This window comes from Muscardinus avellanarius (genome assembly GCF_963383645.1).
Source record: "Muscardinus avellanarius genome assembly, chromosome: 10".
NCBI lineage: Eukaryota > Metazoa > Chordata > Mammalia > Rodentia > Gliridae > Muscardinus > Muscardinus avellanarius.
The window spans coordinates 94,338,004-94,363,736 of record NC_137796.1 but is presented as its reverse complement, the minus strand read 5'-3'; the positions used below and the strand labels follow the sequence as shown (position 1 = coordinate 94,363,736).

General features: G+C 46.9%; 1 protein-coding gene across 2 annotated transcripts in view; it reads left to right on the top strand.

Moving 5' to 3' along the window:
• Positions 1–19,543: 19,543 nt before the first annotated feature.
• Positions 19,544–25,733, top strand: part of PRKCB (protein kinase C beta) — a gene marked incomplete at both ends in the record, with an annotated part of 354,426 nt that continues 348,236 nt past the window's right edge. For both annotated transcript variants that reach the window (XM_080702806.1, XM_080702805.1), the window contains 2 exons: positions 19,544–19,716; positions 20,706–20,737. In XM_080702806.1, the coding sequence (XP_080558932.1) occupies positions 19,544–19,716; positions 20,706–20,737 (205 nt within the window). The remainder of the gene's footprint in view (positions 19,717–20,705; positions 20,738–25,733) is intronic.

Below are 25,733 nucleotides of genomic sequence, written 5' to 3'. Positions count from 1 at the left end.
ATCACCCAGCCATACAGGCCCACATCACCCAGTCACACAGGCACACATCACCCAGTCATACAGGCACACATCACCCAATCAGCCCCTACCCGGTTCCCACCCCGTTTTCTCCCCCTCCCTCCCTCTCATGTTTGGCTTAGTGGTTGACATTGATATGTTTGTTAATGTACATCATGTACTTTAGGGAATTTCCTTCTTTCCCCCTCCCATCCCCTCAGTTAGTCTCATCTTCTTCGTTTAGACCTCCTTCTATGACCCATTTTCTCCCTAGCTCCCGCATATTAGGGTAAGCATTCGATTTCTTATTTTTTGTGACTGACTAATCTTACTTAGATAATGTCCTCCAGTTCCATCAGTTTTCCTATAAATGACATAATTTTTCCTATAAATGACATACTTTTTTCTTCTTTATGGCTGAGTAAAATTCCATTGTGTACATATCCCACAGTTTTGTAATCCATTCATCTGTTGATGGACATCTTAGCTGGTTCCATAGTTTGGCTATGGTGAATTGTGCAGCTGTGAACATAGATACACATGCATTAGTTTGGTCGTTTGGTTTCCATGTTTCCATTTTTTTGGACTCCTATTATTATTATTATTATTAATTTTTTGGTGGTACTGGGGATGGAACCCTTCTACCTCCAGGCTACACTCCCAGACCTATTTTATATTTTTATTTGGAAACAGGGTCTCTTAAAGCCAGCGAGGCTGGCTTCGAACCTGCGCCTCCTGTCTCCGCCTCCCAAGTGCGGGGACTACAAGTTGTTTATAGCTTGGGGCTGTTACTAATAAATTTGCTCTAAAAACTTGTGTATGGGTTCTTATATAAGTTTTCATTTATCTACGCTATAGATCCAAGGGTATAATTGCTGGGTTTATCTGGCAAGTATATATTTTGTATTATTGATTATTTGCTTGTGGCAAAAACACACAAGACTTAGCATCTTAACCATTTTAATTTTAATTTTCTGTTATCCTCCTTTAAAAAAAATACTTGGTGCACTGTGATTTTATGTATAGAGTAATAGAGAAATATACACACACAATTCTTGGTGCCCTCCCCATGGGTTTCTCCTGCACATCTTTGAGATTGGAGTTGGTAATTTTGTATATCTTCATATTACTATTATTTCAGCTGTTACACCCTATGTCTTCTTGCAGCCTCCTCCCTTTCCTAGAGCCCGCAGCCACTGTCCTGGAGTCTCTGCTCTTCTGTCTGATGTTGTCTTTATAACTGGCTCTCTCTAGCTGCCACATAGAAAGCAGACTTCTCATTTTTTGATACTGGTGCATATAACCATTTTTAAATGTTCAGCGTTGTTGAAGTTACTTTCACTGTTATGAAACACATCTCCAGACTCCTTGTATCTGACGATCTGAAACTCTCCCCATCAAATATCTGTTCCTCTTTTCTTTCCCTCACCTCCTGATAGCCACTGCTCTTTCTTGTTTCTATGAGTTGAACCACTCTAGCTCCCTCGTGGAAGGGGAATCGTGCGGTACCTGTCTTTTTGTGACTGGCTCGCCTCTCTAATGTCCTCAAGGCTCATCCATATTGCAGCGTGCAACGGGATTGCTTCTTCTTCCTGTGCAATTAACATGCCATTGCATGTAGACTCCATACTTTGCTTAGCCATGGATGGGCAGTCGGGTTGCTTCTCTGCCTTAGCTACGGCGAAAGATGCTGCTGCGGACAGGAGTGTACAAACATCTCTTCAAGATCCTGCTTTTAATTATTTTGTACATATACCCAGAAGCAGGACTGCTGGATCACGTGATACCTTTAGTTTTAAAGTTTTGAGACATCTTCACACCATTTGTACTGGTTACACCATTTTATGATTCCGCCAACAAGGGCTGCAAAAGGGCCCCGATTTCCCACATCCTCCTGGGCACTTTCTGTTCTTTTCCCCTCTTTTGATAGCAGATCCTCTCGTTGCGTTGAGTGGAGCCTCATTGGTTTTTGCTTTGCATTCATCTGATGATGGGTGATGGTGGACATCTTTTCACACACTTTATTTTGGGGGGGGGATAGAAAACGAAAGGGACCTCAGAAAAATGAGGAGAGAAACCAATAGATTAGTAGGAGGGGATTGAGGGAGGGAAGGAAAAAGGAGGATCAAGGGGGGAAATCGCCCAGATAATGTCACGTCCCTGTGCGAAGGCACCACTACCCAGCTCTCCACCGTGTACGGGCGGGGGAGGGCAGCATGGGGCGCAGAGGTCAGCACCCAAGTTGCTGTGCGTGCAGGCTCGTCACTTTGAATCTCACTATGATGTATAATTACAATGCAGCGATAAAAGCATAAGACAAACAAAACCACAAAAATACGCAGCCGATTTGGGATGTCTGGCAGTGAGACATCTTCCACAGTCTGGGAATTGACTCTCTCTGCAATACTTCTACTTTATGTGTGTGTCTGTGTGGGGAGCCCTGGGGATTGAGTCCAGGGGCATTATGTGAACTACAGCCCCAGTTCGTTTTTATTTTTGTTTTGAAATAGGGTCTCACAAGGTTGCCGAGAGCCTCATTATATTGCTGAGGCTGTCCTTGAGCCTGTGATCCTCCTGTCTCAGCATCCCAAGTGCTGGGATTACAGGTGTGCACTGTCACACCTGGCTATAAAACATCTACTGCAAAACTGTAATAACAACTCCATTGTATCAAACAGAAAGGACAGTTTATTTCATGTAGCAAAAATGTCTAACTTAGCACCACTCCGGGGTTAGTATATTCAGTGCTTCAATAGATCATGGAGAATCCTTTCCATCTTCTTCTGCAGATACGGCAGGCACCCCTCATGGCCCAAGGTAAGAGCATTGTAAGTAATACCACAATACACTGCAAAAATTATTTCATTATTTTGTGTGTGTGTGTGTGTGTGTGTGTGTGTGTGTGTGTGTGTTTACTAAGAATTAAACTCAGGGGCATTCTACCTCTTGGTTATACCCCCAGCCCTATTTTATCTTTTATTTTGAAACAGGTTCTCACTAACTTGGTGAGGGCCTCATTAAGTAGTTGAGGCTGGCCTCAAACCTGTAATCTTCCTGTCTCAGCCTCCAGGGTATAGGGATTACAGGTATGTGCTACCCCACCCAGCATGTTCTTTTTTCTTTTTCTTTTTTAACTCCACCCAGTGAGGCTTAGCTGCAAGATTAATTTTAATCAAGAAATAACAGCAATCCCAGTTCGTGAAGGCGCTTGGGAAGAGCTTGCACTCCTGGGGAGATTTTTCTCATCCTTTGTTACACTTTGGCTCCATGCAACGCAGCTTGGACTTGCTGGCTGGTGCAGCTGCGATGGGTCACCATTAGCCAGTCCCCACCAGACCATCCAGACAAGTGAGGGAGGCCATCCCAGACCAGCCAGCCCCTGCAGGGCTAACTGGATCAGAGGAACCCCCGCCCCCTGCAGGAGGAGCGAGCCACTGAATCTGGGAGTGGTTTGTGACAGTAGCAAAAGCTCACAGGTAGAATCCTCTACAGACCCACAGACACAAAATAACAGGAAAGGGGCCATCTCAACACTGGGTCTATTCTAGCTTGAAAGAAAGTTTCTTTAAGTAGCATCTGCTGAATCCCTGTCTATTCCTAAACCTCTCACTAGCAAAGAAAGCAGAATTCCCAGGACTGGCTTGGAAAAGCCACGGGGCCATGTGGAAAAGAATAGACCATTCCTAAGTAGGGCTCTGCTGGAAAATGGAAGACTTTGCTAGTTTTTTTTTGGGGGCTGATGCCCGCTTGGAGGAGGGACGCCAGCGAAGAAGCAATGGGCTCCCTTTATGGTTTATTTATTTTTAATAACTTTAATTGGTACACTGTAATTGTGCATCATCAGTGAGGTATGGAGTGATAGGAGGGAGCTGCACACAGCACGCGGTGCCTCCCTCGGGCTCCTGCCCACTCCTCTCTCCCCGTGCGTGTCATTGAGGTTGGAAATGATCTTTGCACTGTTGCCTTCTTACGGACCTTTCTCCCCTGGCTTCTGCCCCATCTGTTGTTCCGTTGATGTCTCTCTTATTTCGTCTGAAGTCTCTTTGCTACCCAGTCTCTCTCTAGCTTCCACAGATGAGGAGCAAACATACAGCCATTCACTTTTTGAGACTGGCTAATCTCGCTGAGAATAATATTCTTTAGTTCCATCCCTTTCCCCACAAGCGACATAATTTTGTTCTTCTTCATGGCTGGCTAAAATTCCACTGTAGGCAAACACCACGCTTTTGCCTTCCATTCACCTGTGCATGGGCACCTAGCTGGTTCCCTAATTCGGCTGCCGTGAATTGCGCTGCTGTGACACAGATGGAACGCATATGACTTATGGTGATACCTGCGTTGTTTTCTGATTCTCTTCATTCTCTCCACCTCCAGATGTAGCTAATTGGCCTAGGGACCCTGCATGATGGCGGTAAGATGCATTGATCAGATTTTCTCTCTGGATATTTGGAATCGCGGGCATGTGATAACATACGCAGGGGATGTCAGACACACTGGAGGGACAGGGGACGGCCAAGACTCCTACACTCAAAAAGGAAGCCTTTCACAAACAGGGGGAGAGGAATCCCATGAACACGTTCCATTTTCTAGACGTGGGGGCCTGCTGTCTTGCACAGCGCTCTTGGCTTCAGGAGACACCTCCGTAAATCTCAACATAATTTCCTCTTCTTGAGCTTTCAGTTAGCCCTAATGAGTATCTGTCACTCACAATGAAAGCCTTCCAAATACCCTTCTTAGGAGGGGAGGCTCCACCTCATTCATAACAAGATGAATGAAAATTAAACTTACATGAAGATATTACTTATCACTTATCAGATGGGCAAAACCAGAAAAGCTTGTCAACCTTTGTAATCTATTTTTTATTTTATTTTATTTTATTTTATTGGTGCACTGTATTCATACATCATAGTGGGATACAAACTTTTGTAGACATACATGCACACATCGCCCAGTCAGCCCCCACCCAATCCCCACCCCATTCTCTCCCCATCCCTCCTTCCCATGCTTGGCTTAGTGGTTGACATCTAGTATTATAGCAATTTATCCAAAATTAAAAATGTTAATCTCACATAACAGTTTCATTTGTCTGATACCAAGCTTTTGACGACTTAAAGATAACATTTCAATATTTCTTTTTGCTTTCTTTCCTACCAGAGGATTTTTTTTTGTTTTTTTAGGTGAAACTATCATATATTTATATATTTATTTTTCAGAAAAAAATCTATCCTAATATGGAATATGGATTCTAGATACCCAAAACAATCTTGAAAAAGAACAAAGCTAGCAGATATATATTTTCTGATTTCAAACCATATAAAGCTACAATAATTGAAACAGTGTAGTACTGTTCTAAAGGCAGATATATAAACCATTGGAGTTAAATACAAGCCTAGAGCTAAATTCTTCCCTATATTGCCAAGTTATTTTTGACAAGGTTTCCACGAACATTTGGTGGTGGAAATAATAATCTTTTAATTAAATATTGTTGAAAAATAATAATTACATGGAAAAGAATAAAATTGGACCCTTACCTAATCCCACATACAAGTATTAACTCAAAATAGATAAAAGACCTAAATATATATCTTAAGACTATAAACTTTTAGAAGACAATCTGGGTCATAAAACCTCGCAACATTGAAATTGGCAGTGATTTCTTGGATATGATTTCAATGGCACAGGCAACAGAAGAATATACAAACTCCCTAAAAAATAATAAAAAAATATTGTATATCCAAAGACAATCTAAACAGAGTTAAAAGTTACTAATAGAATTGGATAAAATATTTCCAAATGCTATATCTGAAGGTATATTAATATTCCAACTAGAAATCCTAAAAATTAACAACAATAAAGGCAAACAATACAATTTAGAGATAGGTAAAAGACTAACATAAATAATGAATCTCCACAGATAACCAATCTTAGTTGTCTGTTGGATGGAAAGTCTTGTTTCTCTGGTTCTGGTGAGTGTTACCTATTTCTTCTTTGTAGTTAATCTCTTTGAGTATTTTCTCTAGCGCTGGTTTTGAAGACATAAATTCCTTCAGTTTCTGTTTGTCATGGAAGCTTCTTATTTCTCCATCTAATTTGATAGAAAGTTTTGCTGGGTAGGACATTTTTGGCTGGAAGTTGTTTTCTTTCAGAATTTGGAATATGTTACTCCAAGCCCTTCTGGCTCTCATGACTTGGTTTGGGAAGTCTGGAGTGATTCTAATTGGTTTGCCTCTGAATGTCACTTGGCCCTTTGTTTTTGTTGCCTTTAAGATTCTCTGCTTGGCTTCCACATTGGTCATTTTGACAATTGTATGGCGTGGGGATCCTCTTCTCTGATCCTGTCTAAAGGGAGTTCTATAAGTTTCCTGGACCTGTGTATCAACCTCTTGCTCTAAGTTTGGAAAATTTTCTACTATTACTTCCTTGAAGAGATTGTTGATCCCTTTGGTTTCACTTTCTTTTCCCTCCTCTATTCCAATTATTCTTAGGTTAGCTCTCTTAAGATGGGCCCATATTTCTTCAATGTCAGATTCCTGCTGTTGTATATTTTTTTTCTAGATTAGAAACTATGCGTTCATTTTTGGATTGCTCATCTTCTAAGAGCGAGATTCTGTTCTCCATGTGGTCTAATCGGTTGTTTGTGCTTCGAATTGAGGCCTTTACTTCATTAATTGCATCCTTTATCTCTTTTTGGCTCTCTCTGAGTTCTTTTCGAAGCACCTCTATTATTTCTATAGTTATTTTCCTGATTTGATCTTCTAGAAATCTCTGATTTTCTGTTTTATCAGGTTCTGATGTTGTGGGGTTGTGGGCATTCATTGCCCCAGTGTTATTCCTCTTTCCCATGATTTCGGAGGTTTGTGCCTTCTCTGGGTTCTTCCCTTGGGTCACTGTGACTTCACTTAAGGTGCTCTGGATCTCGAGTCTGTAGTATCTCAGACCCCACTACTCCTTTACTGGGTTGTATCACAGAGTCTCCGACCCAGGGAGTCGATAGAGGCTGCTTTAAACTATGGGGGGTGCCAGGTTGCACGTTCTCCTATGGTGTGATATCTCTGCCACCCCCACTCCCTCACTGGGTCAAGTCCCAGGGGGTACAGTACTGGGATTTCTCCTCTGTGGCCCGCAATTTGACTCACTGTTCTTGAGTACGCAGATGTAGCTGTACTGGACTCGGTGAATTCACTGCTGCTGCCGCTGGTGGCAATATGGCGCCGCTGCCACGCCCTCGGCCGTGAGGCTGGTGTATTTTTTCTTCTCTGGTTTTGAGTTCCACTTTGATTTCCTGCAGCGTGTGCTGAGCTCAGCCACTGGGAGCTCTAAATGCTCTCTGCGCCGAAAGATCCCGCCTGGCTGTTCCGCAGCGGCTCACCTTGACTTGCTGTAGCCGTCCGGTGAGTTTGCCGCTGCCACCGGCAGTATGGCGCTGCTGCCGCGTTCTCAGGCGCGTGTATCTCCTCTGTGGCTCTGAGCTCTGTTCTCAGTCCGCTTTCTCTCTGGAGCCTGGTGGTTTTTTTGTTTTTCTGGTGATGGTGTTTTCTGGCTATGAAAGGCGCTGGTTTTGTGGTAATGGAGATTGGTTGTTAGCGGGGCTCTTAAGCCCCGCTCTTCTCGGTCGCCATCTTCCCGGAAGTCCTCCAACCTTTGTAATCTTAAAGGCTGCTTGGAAACAGGCCCTGGCATCCTGCCCAAGAGTGCCCAAGGTCGCGGCTCCCACATGGATCGACCTTGAGCACGCACTCCGCCTCTGACCTGGTGATCCCTCGCCCTGGGAACCCATCGTGCAGAGGCCCCGCTGTGGGGAGGGTGAACGAGGCCGCCTATAACATCCTTTGTAGCAACAAGAATGTGGAAACGACCTACGTGTTCTAGGAGAGGCGGATGAGAGTAACTTGGTACCTCTTTATGTGGAATCTGACACGGCGGCCGTGATCAATGAGGTTCTCTCTGTTCTGTGGAAGGAATTCCAGAAAGCGAAAATAAAAAAATTGACAAAGTGCAGGATGCTGAACATTCTGTGATACCTTTGGGATAAGAAGAGGGGAAAATAATAGGCATTCCTATTTCTTACACTGTTTGCTTAGTTTTGTGTTGAACTCAGGGACATTCTACCTCTGAGCTACACCCAGAGCCCTGTTTGATTTTTTTATTTGGAAATAGGGTTTCACTAAGTTGCTGAGGGCCTTGTTAAGTAGCTGAGGCTGGCCACGAACCTGTGATCTTCCTGTCTCAGCCTCCCAATGACTGGGATTAGAGGCATGGGGTATCACACTTGTTAATAAGTGAGTTTAATAAAGGGACATGGAAGGAGGGACAAGATGAATAAACATGTTTACTTTTAGGGGATAGGGAGACTGGCTGGGGCGGGAGATATGCTTCTCCATGGTAACCTTTCATTTCACTTTGACATTCTGAAAATGTGAACATATGGACTGACCTAAAAATAAGTACCAATAGTTGGGTGTCATGGTATATGCTTGCAACCCCAGGACTTGGGAGACTGAGACAGGAGGATTGTAGGTTCAAGACCAGCCTCAGCAACTTAGACTTTCAGCAACCTAACGAGACCCTGTTTCAAAACAAACAAACAAAAATACAGCTGGGGGATGTAGCTTAGAGGCAGAATGCCTCTGGGTTCAATCCCCAGTACCACTAAATGAATGAATGAATGAACCTATGATTATTTCAATGAAAATATTATATCATTCTGTTTTATCCTATTATCCAAGATCTCAGGGCAGCAGGAAGAAAACTTGCTATGTTTGCTGTGTTAATACCTTGACATTTGTTTATAATCCGAACCTGGAATATACGGCTACAGACCCAACAGCAGAGAAAGCCAGAGCTCAACACCCCCTTAACTGAACGGCTCCTTTGTGCTCCTCCACTTGGCACCGTGGTTGTTGGCTAAAGCGCCCCTTCCCCGGGGCCACATCACGTCTGGAAGCACAGTTTTATGGATGGACGTTCTGCTTGGCCAGCTGGAGATTAAGCTGACCAGCCAAGCATAGCAAAGAATTCGAGGACAAAGAGAGATGTTATAGTCAAGATTTTCTTTGCAACCCGCAGGGATCAGGTAGCCTCTCAGAGAAATGACAAAGACCATTTTCTCCTTCTCTGTGTTCTCGCCATTGACACTTTCTCATTACGAACCAGGAGCTGGTAATGAGCGCTTGGAAGGGGGTGTGAGCTGGCACCTTGGCACAAGTGGGGGCGCAGGGCTCTGCCAGCCTGGGAGCTCGGATGGGCAAAACCAGAAAAGCTTGACAACCTTTGTAATGTTGACGGCTGCTTGGAAACAGGCCTTGCGGAGGGCAAGCCGGCCGCATCGATCGACCTTGAGCATGCACCCTGGGAACCCATCGTGCAGAGGCCCCGCTGTGGGGAGAATGAACAAGGCCGCCTATAGCATCCTTTGTAGGACTAAGAGTGTGGAAACGACCTAAGTGTTCTAGGAGAGTCTGATGAGACTAACTCGGTACCTCTTTATGTGGAATCTGACACGGCTGCCGTGTTCAATGATTTCGTATCTCTACAGGATCGTTAGGGGATTAAATGCTTAAGTACCCAGACAAAGTTTAGAATGATACTTATTCCAGGTAAAGTTTTCAGCAAATGTTAGCACTGAAAAGAAAGATAATGGTCATTTTTATTATTGTATGACTTCATACTAGATAGGAAAGTTGGCAGATATATAGCAAAGGTTGCCTCCTCTCCCTCCACTTCCCCCAAAGAATTTAGTGTGATCCTATTGAAGGAGGTTGGAGGAGAAGGCGGGGGACACCAATCACACTCATCTAAGATAATAGTCAGGGTGGCTAGGATGTGAGAGGCGTCCCCTGAGGGGGTCATCTGCTGCCATCCTGGGAACCTGAGGCTGCTCAGAGTGATGGCCGCTGCAGGCTGAGTGTTGATGGCCCTCCTAGCACCTGCTGTGATGGCGTGTGGACTCGAGGCCTTTGGTAGGTAATTAGGTTCGGGTGAGGCCATGAGGGTGTGGTCCCTAGGATGGGACCAGTGTTCTTACAAGAGGGGGAAGGGACCAGAGCTCTCTTGCTTTCTGTCCTGTGAGGTGATAATGAGATGGTAGGCATCTGCAGCCCGGCAAGTGGCCCTCCCCGGACCCTGGATCTGCTGACACCTTGGACTTCCCAGGCTCCAGACTTGAAGAAATAGGTGCCTAATTAATCTACCCAGTGTGTATGGAATTTTGTTTTAGTAGCCTGAGCTAAGACAATGGTAAGTAAACAGACAACATGATGCATTATTATTATTATTATTATTATTATTAATTATTATTATGTGGTACTGGGGATTGAGCTCAGGGGCATTCTACCTCTGAGCTACATCTCCAGCCCATTTTGTTTTTAAATATTTTTGTGTGGTATTTTGGGATGGAACCCAGGGGCATTCTACCTCCAAGCCGTACCCCCAGCCCTATTTTTTATTCTTTATTTTGAAACAGGGTCTCACTGAGTTGCAAAGGACCTCACTAAGTAGCTGAGGCTGGCCCTGAACTGCAGTCCTTCTGTCTTTCTCAGCCTCACAAATGCTGGGTTTACACGTGTGGCACCACCACACCTGGCTTAATTTTCAATTTTTAAACAAGGTCTCACTAAGTTGCCAAGGGTCTCACTAAGTTGCTGACACTGGCTTCAAATCTGTGATCCCCGTCTCAGCTTCCCAAACACTGGGACTACAAGAATGCACCACCACACCCAGTTAACACGATGCATCATTAAGTGCCTTGGTCAGATTGGCTCTGGGTGCTAGAGGATGGCAAGATGTCACGCCTGGTCCAAACCCCGGGGAATCAGCAAGGACTGGTGAGAGGCGGGAAGGGGACCTGCGGAGCCCCCTCTACCAGTGATGAAACACCCATTTATCTCCCAGAACCAAAGGAACAGCAGTAGTGAGGGCACTGGAGGCAGTAATGGTAATTAACAGCTAAGACACGCTGAGGGCCAGCTCTCGGTGCACGACACCAGCTTGCCCATTCCATTCTAGCAAGTTCTTTCTGGATCCGTGCTGCCCTCGGATGACCTGGCCACACTCACCTGCTCAGCCTAATCCTGCCCATCAGATCCTATCTTTACTTAAAAAGCTGATTCTCCTCACTGTGTTTCTTGGCATCGTTTTCATGTTTAAAAGCTATTGCGTTGCAATCTTATTTATCTTACTTATTGATTTCTTGGCTTCCCTCTGGTTTTGCACTCAAGGCGAGGGAGAACCTTATTGTCCTCCTCCCCGAGGAGTGCCAAGTGGGAAGGTTTGAGCAGCGCCTCTGGCCCTCGATGGAGGCTTTCTATCCAGAAAGCATTTCCAGTCACTCTTTGCAGACAGCGCCATGGGAAGAACGAGAAAGAGAAAGCCCGCCCTACTTAGACAGTCATCCCTCAGAATCCTGTTTCCAAAAATGAGGCTCCCATAATGAATTCTTCTTCCTCCCTCCCTCCCTTCTTTCCTTCCTTCCTCCCTCCCCCTTCCTTCCTTCCCTCCTTCCCTTTTTCCTTCCCTCCTTCCCTTTCTCCTTTTCCCCTTCCTCCCTTCTTCCTTTCCTTCTTCCTTTCTTCTCTCCCTCCCTCCCTCCATCCTTCTCTTTCTCTTTTTCTATCTTTGAGCTACATCCTCCAGCCCTCCCCCTTTATAGTTTTTGTTTTGAAACAGGGTCTCACGAGGTCGCCGAGAGTCTCACTAAGCTGCTGAGGCTGGTCTTGAACTTGTGATCTTCTTGTCTCAGTCTCCCAAATAAGGGGATTACAGATATACACTACCACATCTGGTTGGTGTTACTTTAACATAGCATCAAATCCCACTAAATTTCATAGTGAGGCCGCTTCCATCTTTAACTTGCTTTAAGTTATTCTGAAAACCTCCAGGAAAAGTCTCAGATTTATGCTAATAGTGTGTGTGTGTGTGTGTGTGTGTGTGTGTGTGTGTGTGTGTGTTTTACTGGAGGTTGAGCCCAGAAACATTCTATTTCCAGCCCTATTCCTTTTTTTTTTTTTTTAAATTTTTAAACAGTCTTGCTAAGTTGCTGAGGGGCCTCGCTGAGTTCCTGAGGCTGGCCTCAAACCTTCCATCTTCCTATCTCAGCCCCCCAACTTCTAGGATTCCAAGCAGGTGCTACCACACCCAGCTGGTAACGGGTTTTTAAACCCTTACTCAACACTTAGTGGGCAGGCCTCTGATGTCCTTCATTCGGTTGCTCCTTGAATGAAGAAGGTAACGAATGTAGCTGGCATCCTGAAGCGGCGATTCTGCCCTGGGCCGTGAGCTGTCCTTACGTCCTTCCCGTGCTCAGACTGCCCGGAGGAGCGGAGGACGGTGAGGGGAGCTCGCCTCAGCTGGAGGCCCACCTCTCCTTTGTGCCCCCATGCCTCCTTTCTTTCAATTTCCTTTCTAGAACTTACTAAACCCAACAAGAACTTCCCCCGATCTGAACATTGGGCTTAATCGTACTGTGTTTATGATTACACCACATCTACCCACAATTACTTCCTGGGGGAGGGGGTGTGGGGAACTGCTCCTAAATGGGCACGCGCTTTCAGCTGCGCAGCATGAGGGCTGTTCTAGAGATTGGTTGCACAGCATTGTGAATGTATGTAACATGGCTGACACATGCACTTAGAAGCAGTGGAGATGCTGTGTGCCTGGAGGTCCCCTCACTCTGAACTACATTATGGTATGAGATTACAGTGCACCAAAAGCATATTAAAAAAGGAAAGAAAGGGATAAGAGGGTAAGTTCTATCTGGGCATGGTGGTGCATGCCTGCAATCCTAGCAACTGGGAGGCTGAGACAGGAGGATCGCAGGTTCTTGGCAAGCCTCAGTAATTTGGTGAGACCTGTTTCCAAATTAAAAAAAAAAGGGCTGGGGGTAGAACTTGGAGGTAGAATGCCCCTGAGTTCAATCCCCAGCACCACATGCGCATGCGCATGTGCATAATGCACGCACATGTGTATACACGCGCACAGGCATGTACACACACACACCCATGCACACTCACTCTGATCTATGATGATGGACGTCAGGGAGTGGTCCCCTCTGGTGTTAGTATTTTCTGGGAAAGGGCATCAGGGAGTTATCTGGGAAGTGAGAACTTTTCTGTTCCAAGACTTAGTGGCAGGCACACAGGTCTGTACATAAGTAAAAAACACAAAGCCATGGGTGGTGGTGCACACTTGTAAACCCAGCAATTGGGAGGCTGAGACCGGAGGATTGAGGTTTGCAGACAGCCTCAGCTACTTAGTGAGACCCTTTACAACTCAGTGAGACCCGGTTTCAAAATAAAGAAATAAAAAACAGGGCTGGGGGTGTATCTTGGAGGTAGAATGCCCCTGGGTTCCATCCCCAGCACCACAAAAACAAAAACAAAACACAAAAAACAAAACCCACAGTCTGTTGTATGCTTGAAATGAGTGCATCTTACGGTGTATATGTTTTCTGGCAATGAGACAGAGTTTTCAATGGTAAATGGCTATCTTTTCTGGTAGAGTTTTCCTATGCAGAAGTGTCCTTACTTGACGTGAATATGCTCCTCAGGGGATGTCACGAAGAAGCTGTGTCCTTTGAGCCAGAAGACCCAAGTTCAAGGCCTAGCGTTGCCAGGTGGTAGGCAGGTGCAAATTTCTAACATGAAGCCTTGGAAAAGTTATGGAGGCTCTTTGTACCTTCTATTTCTCAGCTGTATGTGATGTAGGGATCAGAAAATGGAGATATGAATGCATGTGAAGTGTTTAGCATAGAATCTGTTTATTGTAAACATTCAATCAATACTAGAGTTCCTATCTACTTTTTATTGTGGCAAAATATACATACATAAAATTTACCAGTGGATACTGTGGTGCACACCTGCTATCCCAGTACTTGGGCGACTGAGACAGTAGGATTGTGGGTTCAAGGCTAGTCTCAGCAACTTAGCAAAGCTCTCTGCAACTTAGTGAGACCCTGTGTTAAAATAAAAAATAAGACCTGGGCGTGGTGGTGCACACTTGTAATCCCAGCATTTGGAGACAGGAGGATCGAGGTTCATGCCCAGCCTCAGCTACTTAGCGAGGCCCTCTGTAACTCAGCAAGACCCTGTTTCAAAATAAAGAATAAAAAAATATGGCTGGGGGTGTAGCCCAGAGATAGAATGCCCCTGGGTTCCATCCCCAGTACTGCAAAATAAAAAAAAATAAAAAAATAAAAAAAGGGCTGGAGGTGTTGCTCAGAGATAGAACACTTCAGGGTTCAATCCCCAGTATCATAAAAAAAATAATTTACCATCTTAACCATTTCAGTGTATAGTTCAGTAATATTAAGTACATTCATATAGTTATACAACTACCACCAGCCTCATCTCCAGAACTCTTCATCTTGAAAAACTGAAGCTCTGTATGCATTGAACAATAACTCCTGTTCCTCTTATGTCCAGTTCCCACAACCACTATCCTATTTTCTGTCTCTATGATTTTGACTACCCTGGGAACCTCTTGTAAGTGGAATCATGCAGCATTTATCTTTTTGTGATGCTTCTATTTCACATTCTATAATGTCCTGAGAACTCAACCATGTAGCACAGGTCAGAGTCCTCCTCCTCCTCCTCCTCCTCCTCCTCCTCCTCCTCCTCCTCCTCCTCCTCCTCCTCCTCCTCCTCCTCCTCCTCCTTCTTCTTCTTCTTCTTCTTCTTCTTCTTCTTCTTCTTCTTCTTCTTCTTCTTCTTCTCCTCAGTCAGTGGAGACTTGGGCTGCCCCACCTTTTCTCCTTGTGAAGAGTGCTGCTGTGGTCTTGGGCCTAAGTATCTTTTCCAGGCTCTTCTTACACATTCAACCTATTTATGTCTTTGGGTCAAAAGTGAGTCTATTGTAGATAACATGTTGAATACTTTTTAAAAAATTCATTCTGTCAGGTTTTTGTCTTTTAGTTACAGTATTTAATCCATTTACATTTAAAGTAATTACTGAGCTGGAGAGACTTACTTTTTTGTCATTTTCCTACTTGTTTTCTAATGTCTTATAGTTTTACATCCTCATTTTCTTTATTTCTATCTTCTTTTGTATTTGGCTGATTTTTCTGGTAGAAAAATATTTAAACTTTTTTTCTCATTTTCTTTTGTGTATATTTTATAATTATTTTCTTTGTGTTTGCTATGGGTATTACATTTAACATTCCAAAGTTAGAATAATGCAATTTGAATTTATACCAGCCTAACTTCAATAATATGTAAACATTCCGCTTCTGTTTTTCTCTTTATCTATTTGTTTTGTTTTGTTTTTGTGGTACTGGGGATTGAACCCAGTGGCATTCTACCTCTCAGCTATATACCCAGTCATATTTTGAAACAGGCTCTTGTTAGGTTGATGAGAATTTCACTGTCTTCAAACCTGCAATCCTCTTGTCTCAGTCTCCCAAGTATTGGGATTATAGGTGTGTGCCACCATACTTGGAAAAACTCCTATATACTCCTGTCCCTATACTTTTCAGCTATTGATGTTGCAGAATTATATTTAGATGTTTTGTGTCTCAAACATAAAATAATAGGTTTTTAAATAATGTAGTAGCTTCTTAAATTCTATAGGCAACAGAAAGTGGAGTTACAAACCAATTTATGACAATCCTAGCTTTTATAATTTCCCATGTTTTGAATTTTTTTGGGGGTTGGTATTAGGGATTGAACCCTATCTTGTTTTTATTTTTATTTGGAAGCAGGGGAAACAGGGCCTTTTTTAAAATTTGGAAACAGGGTCTCACTAAGTTGCTGAGGCTGGCTGCAAACCTGCAATCCTCCTGTTTGAGCCTTCCAAGTACTGGGATTACAAGTGTGTGCCACCACACCCAACTTCATGGAAATCTTTTTTTTTTTTTTCATGGAAATCTTGATGTCTTCAGGTTGCTTTCAGCTTCTGTCCAGTTTTCTCCTTTGCATTCTGCTGGATTCCTTGCAGCATTTCTTGTCGGGCAGGTAGGTCCAGTGGTGAGAAACTCCCTCAGCTTTTGTTTATTTGGAAAGATCTCAATTTTCTTCTCACTTCTGAAGGACAGTTTTGACAAGTATAGAATTCTTAACTGACATTCTTCTCTTAGTGCTTTGAACACATTGGCTCACTATAATCTGGACTTCAAGGTTTCTGATGAGAAATCTGCTGATAATCTCAATGAAGAGACATTCATTCATTTACTTGTGATGAGTTCCTCTTCTCACTGATCTCAGGATTCTTCTTCTCCTTCTCTTCCTTCTTCTTCTCCTCCTCTTCCTCCTCCTTCTTCTTCTCCTCCTTTTTCTCTTTCTTCTCTCTCTCTTTCTTCTCTCTCTCTCTCTCTCTCTCTCTCTCTCTCTCTCTCTCTGGATTGGACCCAAGGACATTCTACCTCCAAGCTATACCCCACGCTCTATTTGATCTTATTTTAAAATGTTGAATCAGGTTTTATATAATTTCTTTAATGTTGAAACCTCAGCAACTTCGGTACTAACCTCAGGAGGATCGTAGGTTAGAGGACAGCCTCTGCAACTTAGCGAGGTCCCTCAGCAATTTAGCCAGACCCTGTTTACAATAAAAAATATAATAGGTCTGGGGGTATAGCTTGGAGATAGAATGCTTCTGGGTTCATTCTCCATTGTCACCATAACCAAACAAAAACAAAACAACATAAAACATACATTGAATTGGGCCATTTCTTTGCTCCCATTCACTGGAATGAAATCCAAGCTCTCCACCATCACATGTAAAGGCCTCGTAGGACCCTCCTCCCTCCCTAGCCTCATCTTACCTGCTCTGGTCTTTGCCCCTCCAGCCCTAGAGGCCTCCTTGCTTCTCCAATTTTCCTCCTTGTTTCTCCAATGTGAGGAGCGTGATCCACGCCCAGGGCCTTTGCAGGTTTGCTGTTTTCTCTCTCTGGAACATTCTACCTCCAGATAGGCCTGCGGTTCACCCCTCCACTTGATTCACGCCTTTGCTAGGCTGTCCCTAGTTACAAAGGGTTTCCTTGGTGACTGTCATTCTTCGATACGACGCTTTAATTTTCTTTACACAATGGATCTCCACGGCACCTAGCTGATGAGCTGATTATTGCTCATCACGCCCCCCATTGGACTATGAACCTCATGGAGGCAAGGACTTGTGTCTACCCTGTTTAATAGTTGATTCTTTTAACAAATGAGCAAATGTAGGAGTTAAGAAATACAGGTTCTGTTACATCATATCCTTTGTTCCTCCCCAGAGAAGTTAGTCTTATGGTTATTTAAATAAAATTCTACAACGTGTGAATTATATATGTATTAAGAAATATCACCAGGCTGGCTGGAAAGGGCATCGAAGGGCCACTGTTTGAGATCCTTGACTTACAGAGATCCAGGTCAATGGGGACCTTGCTCATCCTCAGTTAGGACAGACCCTCCAGGAACTGACTGACTGGCATTCTGCTATCCACCAGACCTTGGATCCCCAGGCCCAGGCGCTATGAGGTACTGTTTGTTGTCACAGACCAAAGTCATCCAGGGCACTTGGTTCAAAAGGCAGGATGTGGGCTGCAAGCTTCTAGCTCATGGGTTCAAAGGAAATCCAGTTCAGCAGCAGTGTCTCCTGGGATGTTTTCCCAAGCCTCTCTGGGAGGTGGCGGTGCCTCTTAAAGGACTAATAATAGACAGGCATATCCAGGTTCCCAAACACGTCAACCTTAAAAGTGAATGCTATTTTTTCTTTGTTACCTTTGAGTTACTATGTAGGGGAAGGACATTCTATTATTACAGACATGGCTCTCCACATGCTGTCTGTTAATGACTTACCACTCTGTTGCTCCCAGGCAAAACTGTCATAGTGGGACCCGAACTCTATCACTACTCAGGGTCACCCCTTTGTCCTCGGCATGCTTTGTGGTTAGGACAGCCCCACCACCATCCCACAACAGTGTCACTGGGGGTGTATATCTTAATCACACCAAGCTTCACCATCTTTATTCACAATGATACTTATCAGATCTACAGAGGGTTGTTGTTGAGACTAAGTAAGACCACACGAGTACCCGAAACCACCAAGCACTTGGTTCTGATTGTTTTTGAATGCTTAGCAGGCATGGGTAGGGATAGAGGGCTGCAGTCTTTTAGGTCTTCATCCATTCACTCATTCATGGACTCATTCATTCAACCAATATTTATTGGGCTCTTGGGAGGCGTCAGGCACTGAGCTTGACAGCAGGTGACTTGGCGGTAAAGCAGCTCCCTGCTGTCTCAGCATAGGTCGGCTGAAGGAGTCCATTGTCCAGCGCAGCGCACCGCCGTCCCTGTCGTCCCCGGAGTGTAGGGCATGGCAGGCATGGGAGTGTTCAGGGCGTTGCATGGACAGGGCCTTCAGTAACACTGAGTTTCTCATCTAGATGATTATTGCTGTCTTAGTACAGTTACATCTTTCGGACTGCATCAAAGGGAGGCCCCAGCTGGCTCTTCACGGGTCTTGAGCACCTCTCTGACATTTCTTAATTTTCCCTTTTCAAAGAAGGCCTCTGTGTTAGATGCTTCGGGCAGATGACAGTACCTAGAGAGGCCTTAATGATATAAGTATCTCTTGCTATTCAAGTTTCAGTAGATCAAGCCAGATAGACTTTCTTCTTCTTCTTTTAAATGGTGCACAAATTTGGTTAGAATTTGTGAAAATGAGTCTGAAGTGAATGAAATCGGGGGAGATACTGAACTGTTCAATGCTTCTCTTCGCTTATTAGCTCCATTTTACAGTTGAGGAAACTGAGTGTGTGTGTGTGTGTGTGTGTGTGTGTGTGTGTGTGTGTGTATAGGAGTGATGAAGATAAGGAGTTTTCTAAATATCTAGGCAAGCAAAGCTACGAATTTTCTTTGTGGTGGATATATATGTATGTATATATAAAGGTTGCTCCTCCCCTACATCTGCAGAACGCGTGTATGTACGTGTGTGTAAGTGTGTGGAGACACGGGCCTTTCCGGATGAGTGACAGAAAGAGCCCATCCCTCCAGGAGACGCGTGCAGAATGGCCAATGGGGTATCTGGGGTGGGGTGGATGGGTACCAGTTTCTCTGCAGAGGCCGGGGTGGCATTCGCTGGGCCCAACTCTCTCTCTTTCCCGGTGTTAATCTCTGAAAGTCCTTCCGCCCTGGGTACTCCCGGGGGCGGAGGCTCCGGGGCGCTGGTCCCCTGGCCGGGTGGGGGGCGAGGCTCGGGCTGCGGTCCCCACGGTCCCCGCGCCGCAGCGCTGCGGCTGAGAGCACTTCGCGGGGAGGCCGGCCGCCGGGTGCCAATATGTAAAGCAGCTGGCGGCGCTGGGCGGGGCCTGGGCGCGATGCAAATGAGGAAGGCGGGGCCTGCCCGGGGCCCCGCCTCCCTCCCCCGCAGCTGGGGCCAGCGGTGCCAAGCGCAGCTGGACCCGCGGCAGCAGCTGGGCGAGTGACAGCCCGGCTCCGCGCGCGGCCGCCGCCAGAGCCGGCGCAGGGAAGCGCCGCGGCCCGGGCGCAGCAGCGGCGCCGGCTCCGCGCCTCGGCCGCAGCCCCTGGTCCCGCGGCCCCGGGGCCGGCACCTCTCGCTCCCGCTCCCCGCGCGCAAGATGGCTGACCCGGCTGCGGGGCCGCCGCCGAGCGAGGGCGAGGAGAGCACCGTGCGCTTCGCCCGCAAAGGCGCCCTCCGGCAAAAGAACGTGCACGAGGTGAAGAACCACAAATTCACCGCCCGCTTCTTCAAGCAGCCCACCTTCTGCAGCCACTGCACCGACTTCATCTGGTGAGAGCGCGGGCGCAGGGCACCTGCCCGGCCCCGAGGGCAGCGCCGCGCGGGGACCCCCTCTCCGCGCCCCCGGGGAGAAGCCCCGCCGGGACCCCCGGGCCCAGGCGCCCCTCGGGATGCCCCGTCCTGGACGCCCCGAGGGGCACTCCCGCACGCAGGTGCCGGGTCCTCGGTCCCAGACGGCGGCCACCAGGCGCGGGTGGCTCTCCTCCACCTGGCGCAGAGTGCGGGGTCCCGTCCCTCCGCGCAGGGCAGCGCCCCGGGAGCCCGGGCTTCCCTATCTCTCTGCCTCCTTCCGGGCATGAGGCCCCCCGCCCCCTCCCTCCTTTCCGGGGGCAGCTCCCTGGATGTCTTCTCTCCATCTCCCTGCAGCATGGGGCAGCCTTTCCTCCTCTGGAATTTCCAGGACAGTGTCCGGTGTTTCCCCTTTCGCGCCCCTCCCCTCCCACCCCAGGGCCGAGGGTCCCTTTCCACTCCGTTGTCCTTCCCCAGCATCACTGCCGACCTCTGGACCTCTTTTCTTCCCCCTGTCCCTCCGGGCGAGGGGTGTCCTTTTCTCCTTCCCAGACCCCCCAGGGGGCACCGCCAACATCTGGGTGCGGGGGCCCTTTCGCCTTTCTCTGGTTGGGTCTTTTATCTGTTTCCCCGAGGGCACTCTGGGCATCTCTATGGGCAGATCTTCTGCCTGTCTCTCCTGCCCCCAACCCGACGGAAACGCTTCCCGGATCCCGCCATCTGGTGGTCGTAATCCTCTCCTGTGCCGGGGCCAAGGGAGGGAAGTGGGGGCTACTGCCGAGTCCCCCCCCCCCCCCCCCCCGCCCCAGGGCGGAAGACCCCATTGCACCCGCCTGTGGTTGGAAGGTTGCACCTGGGCAAGGGGGGCAGGGAAGGGTGTGTGTGTGTGTGTGTGTGTGTGTGTGTGTGTGTGTGTGTACCAGCCGGTGGCTGGGTCCTTCGGGCTGACCTGCCTCCTTCTGCTTTTTCAGGGGCTTCGGGAAGCAGGGATTCCAGTGTCAAGGTAGGCTGGGGCTGCAGGGATGCCATTTGTGGGAAGAGAGGGTGGGCAAGGCTTTATAGAGCTGACCAGAGTTGGCAGAGCTGAAGGAATCCCTTCTGTGAGAGTGACCTCCCTGCCTAGGAATTCTTCACCATAAAAGGTTCCTTTGAGGGGGTGTATGCGTATAGGAGCCTGATGCGCCATCCAGGAAGGGGTGGTGGAGCTGGGAGGCCCTGATGTCAAGGGAGTGTGTCAGCCCTTTTCTCCTTCCCCAACCCTGGAAGAGTCCAAAGAGGCTTCCTAACCCTCTCCTGGCACCTGCAGTCCCTGCTTTGGGAGGGACTGGCTTCAGGGACCCTCTCTAGGAGGACGCTCTGGCCCTCATTCCTGCCCCTTTCTCTGCTCATGGCCCGTCCTCATCTCAAAGTGAGGTTTTGTTTCTTTTCCTGCTTTGCCGAGGTCTCCGCAGGTGGCTGCCTCCTCTGCAGATGGCGAATCCCCCAGAAAAGCAACTGTGGTCTCCCCTGGGCCTTCGCCCTCTCTGAAAGAAGTGGTTCCAGATGGGGCGCCTCTCAGATGTTGGTTTAAATTGCCCTTTATGTCCTCTGGGTAGATATAGGAAGGACTCCAAGTGACTGGAAACCTGGGTCCTTGCAGCTGGTGTAACCCCCTTGACTCTGTCTAGCCAGGGATGCCCAACTTAACAGGGTGTGACTTTTGATCAGGTGTAAGACAGCCTCAGCTATCTCTGGGCCTGGTGTGTAAGGAGGAGTTACAAACTGGCTGTCCAGAAACCAACTCACCTACAGATTCTTTTACCCCCTCTGAGGGCTAAAGCACTTTTGTGGATGTGATGTCCGCCTTTTAGAGCCGGGAGACTTCACATACACATCTGAGTTTCCAACTTCAACTTTGCTGGGAAATGGTCTTATTTCCACGTTAGAGCAATAGTTTGGAACTGAGGGTAGCTGATTTGGTAGACAGGGCACATCTATTCACCATTTTGTCTCGGTCCCTCGCACCCTGGCCTGCATCTCCCACTCCTTGCCCCTGTCGGCATTTCAGTTTGCAACCTCTGGTCTGGATAGTTTGTTTGTATCTGTCCCCTTGCCCTGGCTTTTAGGCTAGTGCAGTTGAATTTGGTGAAAAATGGCACGTTTGGTGACGTGTCTTAGTGGCAAATTGACCGCCCTGCTGAACTGGGTTTCTATGAGGAGAAGAAAGCGTTTGAGCATTAAAGAGCCTCGAACGCCCTTAGCAAAGACCGATGGCTTCGCAGCTGCATCTCTGCCTCCCAGGGAAAAGGACAGAGGCGCCTGGTGAGTGGAGGAGGCCTCGGGAGTGTGTGGCATGCTGGTCTGGAGCATGCGCTGGTGTCCTCTGATGGAGCGTATGCTGGTGTCCTCTGAGAGGCAGGCTCTTGTCTGCTAGCTGGGGTGGGGCAGGCTATCAGGGATACTTCTAGACCTCCTTCCTGACCTCTCTTTCTGAGATCTGGAGCCTCAATTTTATTTCACACCAGAGCACTCCCCAAATCCCTTTAAGTGGCAACAGCCAAGGCCCTGCTGCAAACCGTTTGTATTAGATTCCAGAATTTTGTCTGACCCCTCAAGCAAAAATAAAAACTGGCATTTTGGAGCCGGAATGTGCACTTTCTTCTTTGAGGCTGCCTTTCACTTCCACGAGTTGGTTTCTGTCTCTGTCTCTTGCTGAGGTCAGGGGTGACTTTTGAACTTTTTTTCTTTTTTTTCTGTCCTCCTGAGCCACATGCTTTGCTGTTACTGGAAAAGTCACTTTGAGATGTGCAGCAGATACTTTTATTCAGAGCCTGGAAAACTGTAGGAATTTTCTGGTATAATGGGAAACACGGAAATAAGTATGCACACTTTAGAGATAGGAGTGTCTAACTATTTCTTTTTGGGGTACTGGGGATTGAACTCGGGGGCATTCTACCTCTGAGCTATAACCCCAGCCCTTTTTATTTTTATTTATTTATTTATTTATTTTTGAAACAGGGTCTCCTTAAGCTGCTGAGCATCTTGCTACTCGCTGAGGCTGTCCTTCAGCCTGCAGTCCTCCTGTCTCAGCCTCCATAGTACCGGGATTATAGGCATGCACCACCATGCCTGGCAGCAGTGTCTATTTTTAAAAGCCATCTTTTTTTTCTATGCTTCCTCAAGCAGTGTAGAGTAGTAGACCTGTACACGGGCTATTCACTGTGGGTTTGAATCTTGGCTTTGAGACTTCCTGGGCAAATTCCTTAGCCTCTCTGTATCTTGGGTTCCTTATCTGTAAAATAACAGTACCTATGTGAGGGTTGCTGAACAGCTCCAAGTCATTGTAATATCTAAATGCTTGGACAGAGTAAGTCCTCAGTAAAGGTCAGCTTTTATGATTGTCCCCAAACTACCCATGGCAGGGCACAAGAAAACTGGCTATGTGGGGTTGCTTCGCTGTGGAACTGGCTGCCAGGTGAGAGTCCACATCCAGTTGTGAACATCTGGTTGCCCCACATTATTGCTTTGACTGCCTATCATTTGGGATGGAGTGGAGAGGTGAACAGAGGGGCTGGGGCAGATCCACAGTCCCTGAAAGATACTTACGCTGGGGTACACCCAGGAAGGAGGAAAGCTGATCCTGGGTACTTAGTGTTGCCTGGGACTAATTCCGAAATCACAGTGGTGCCCCTTATTATCTGATTACTTTTGGTACAAGATACATACTGGCCTCTTTTTTTGTGTGTGGTGCTGAGGATTGGCCCCAGAGGCATTCTATCTTTGAGCCACACACTCCCCATCCCAACTTTTTATTCTCTACCTGCAAACAGGGTCTCACTAAGTATGGATGGCCTCACTAAGAGGCTGAGGCTTGCTGCGAACCCAGATCTTCCTGCCTCAGCGTACCAAGTACTGGGATTACAAGCGTGCACCACTATGCCTGGTTCATACTGCCTCTTAAAGCGAATTACTTTAAACGAGATTAATAGAAGATACATAGGGCTTACTTCTGTCACCTGCACCAGCAGTCTGGAGCTCAGGTCCTGGTGTTTCCTTGAGCTTTCCGTCCACTGCACGTAGGGAGCAACAGTTATCTCACGGCTAGAGAGCGATGGGAGACTGGCCAAGCCTCACATCCTTCCTCCAGCCCGCAGGACGGCAGTAAAGCGCATGCTCTGTGTCACTTGGGGAAGCTGTCCCAAGATACTGCTGTTGCCTGCATCCCATTAGGTAGAACTTAACCACATCTCCACACCTGGATGCCAGGCTGTGTGTGGGAAATGTGATGTTTATTTCAGGTAGCCACGCTCACTCCCAGTGGGGAGCTGGGGGAGGCGTGCTTCCATTTCAAAAGGGAGAAGCGGAGAGGATGAAGCCCCTGCCACTCTTGGGTGGGAGGTGTGTAGGATGATCATAAGCCCAAGGCCATTGAGAGCTGCCTTCAAGCTCATTAGGCTGTCACGGAACTCGGGGAGGTGGGTATGAGTAGGGAGAGGAAAGATGGAGAGTCCGTAAATCTTGGGACGTGATGAATTTTTATGCACTCAAGGAGCTCCAGCGTAGATTTTCTTGCTTTTGTACTGCTAAAGGACAACACTCCAGGCTGATTGCCACGTAATTTCTCTCTTTTTTTGTTTTCATTCTCTCTACATTTAATAAAACTGCTCTCTGCGAGGTAGTTTAAGAATGCCTCTGGCGTCGGGGGGGGGGGGGGGCTGGGACGGAGGCTCCCTGTTGTAAAACTGCCTAAATTCTGGATTAGAAGTGGGACCCCTCACGTAAGAGGTCTGCCTCTCTCTGTGGCATGTTTTGGAAGAGCCTAGCGTCTACATTCGTGTTTTAATAGCTTTTTAAAATTTGACTGGTGCATCGTAATTGTACACGATTGTGAGATTCACATTCACAGTGCTACATTCAGATACACACATAACGGTATTGGGCCTCCTTCCCTTTGTGCTTTAATTATAATTGAGGGGAGACACTGGGTGGGGTTCAACTCTTAACCCAAAAAGACTTTGAAGTTTGGCAGAGAGAGAGAGAGAGTGAGAGAGAGAGAGAGAGAGAGAGAGAGAGAGAGAGACAGACAGACAGACAGACAGACAGACAGATTGTCTGTTTTAAAGAAGTTACCTCAGGGCCTGGCATAATGACACCTATAATCCCAGTACTTGGGAGAATGAGTTAGGAAGACTGCAGGTGTGAGGGTTCAAGGACAGCCTCAGTAACGGAGTGAGATTCTCAGCAACTTACTGAAACCTTGCTTTAAACCAAAAATTAAAAAACACTGGGGGGTGTAGGTTGGTGGGAGAATGGCCCTGGGTGGTTCAATCCCCAGTAACACACACACACACACACACACACACACACACACACACACACACACCTCCCACTCCCTCTTCTCTCTCTCTCTCTCTCTCTCTCTCTCTCTCTCTCTCTCTCTCTCTCTCTCTTCAGTAGAAAAAGAGAGAGGCTGTAAAATCTAAAGACCCAGAATTCATAGCATGGGGTTGTCATCAGAGAGAACTGAGTTCAGATCTCTGATCTCCCACCTGCGCAATGCATCACACCGTGTAACCTTGAACAAATTGTCTCCTCGTTGTAACCTTGGTCTCAGCCTCTGTAAGACGGCTGTTAATGCCTCCATTGTAAGGTTATGGGGAGGAGTAATGAGGCAGAGCGGGAGAGGTTTCTAGTTAGCATCAGTGGCTCTAAGTGAGATGATCATTATTACTTGATAGCGATAGGAAATTGTGTCAAAGTGGGACGGAGTTAATTTTGGAACTCATTTAATGACTACATCTGTTTCAGGTACTTGGATGGGTTTTTCTTCTTAGGTGTACTTCTCTGTAGACGTTAAGTAACACCAGCCAGTTCACAGTTCAGTGTCTGGACCCCATGAGCTAGGCTTGGTTAGCATCATCTGTCCTCGTGAGAAAGATCTGAACTTGCCGTGGACTCTAGAAAAACCCCAGGGTGCTCATTCTCTGACTATGAAGAGCTAGAATGATGAGTAAATCAGT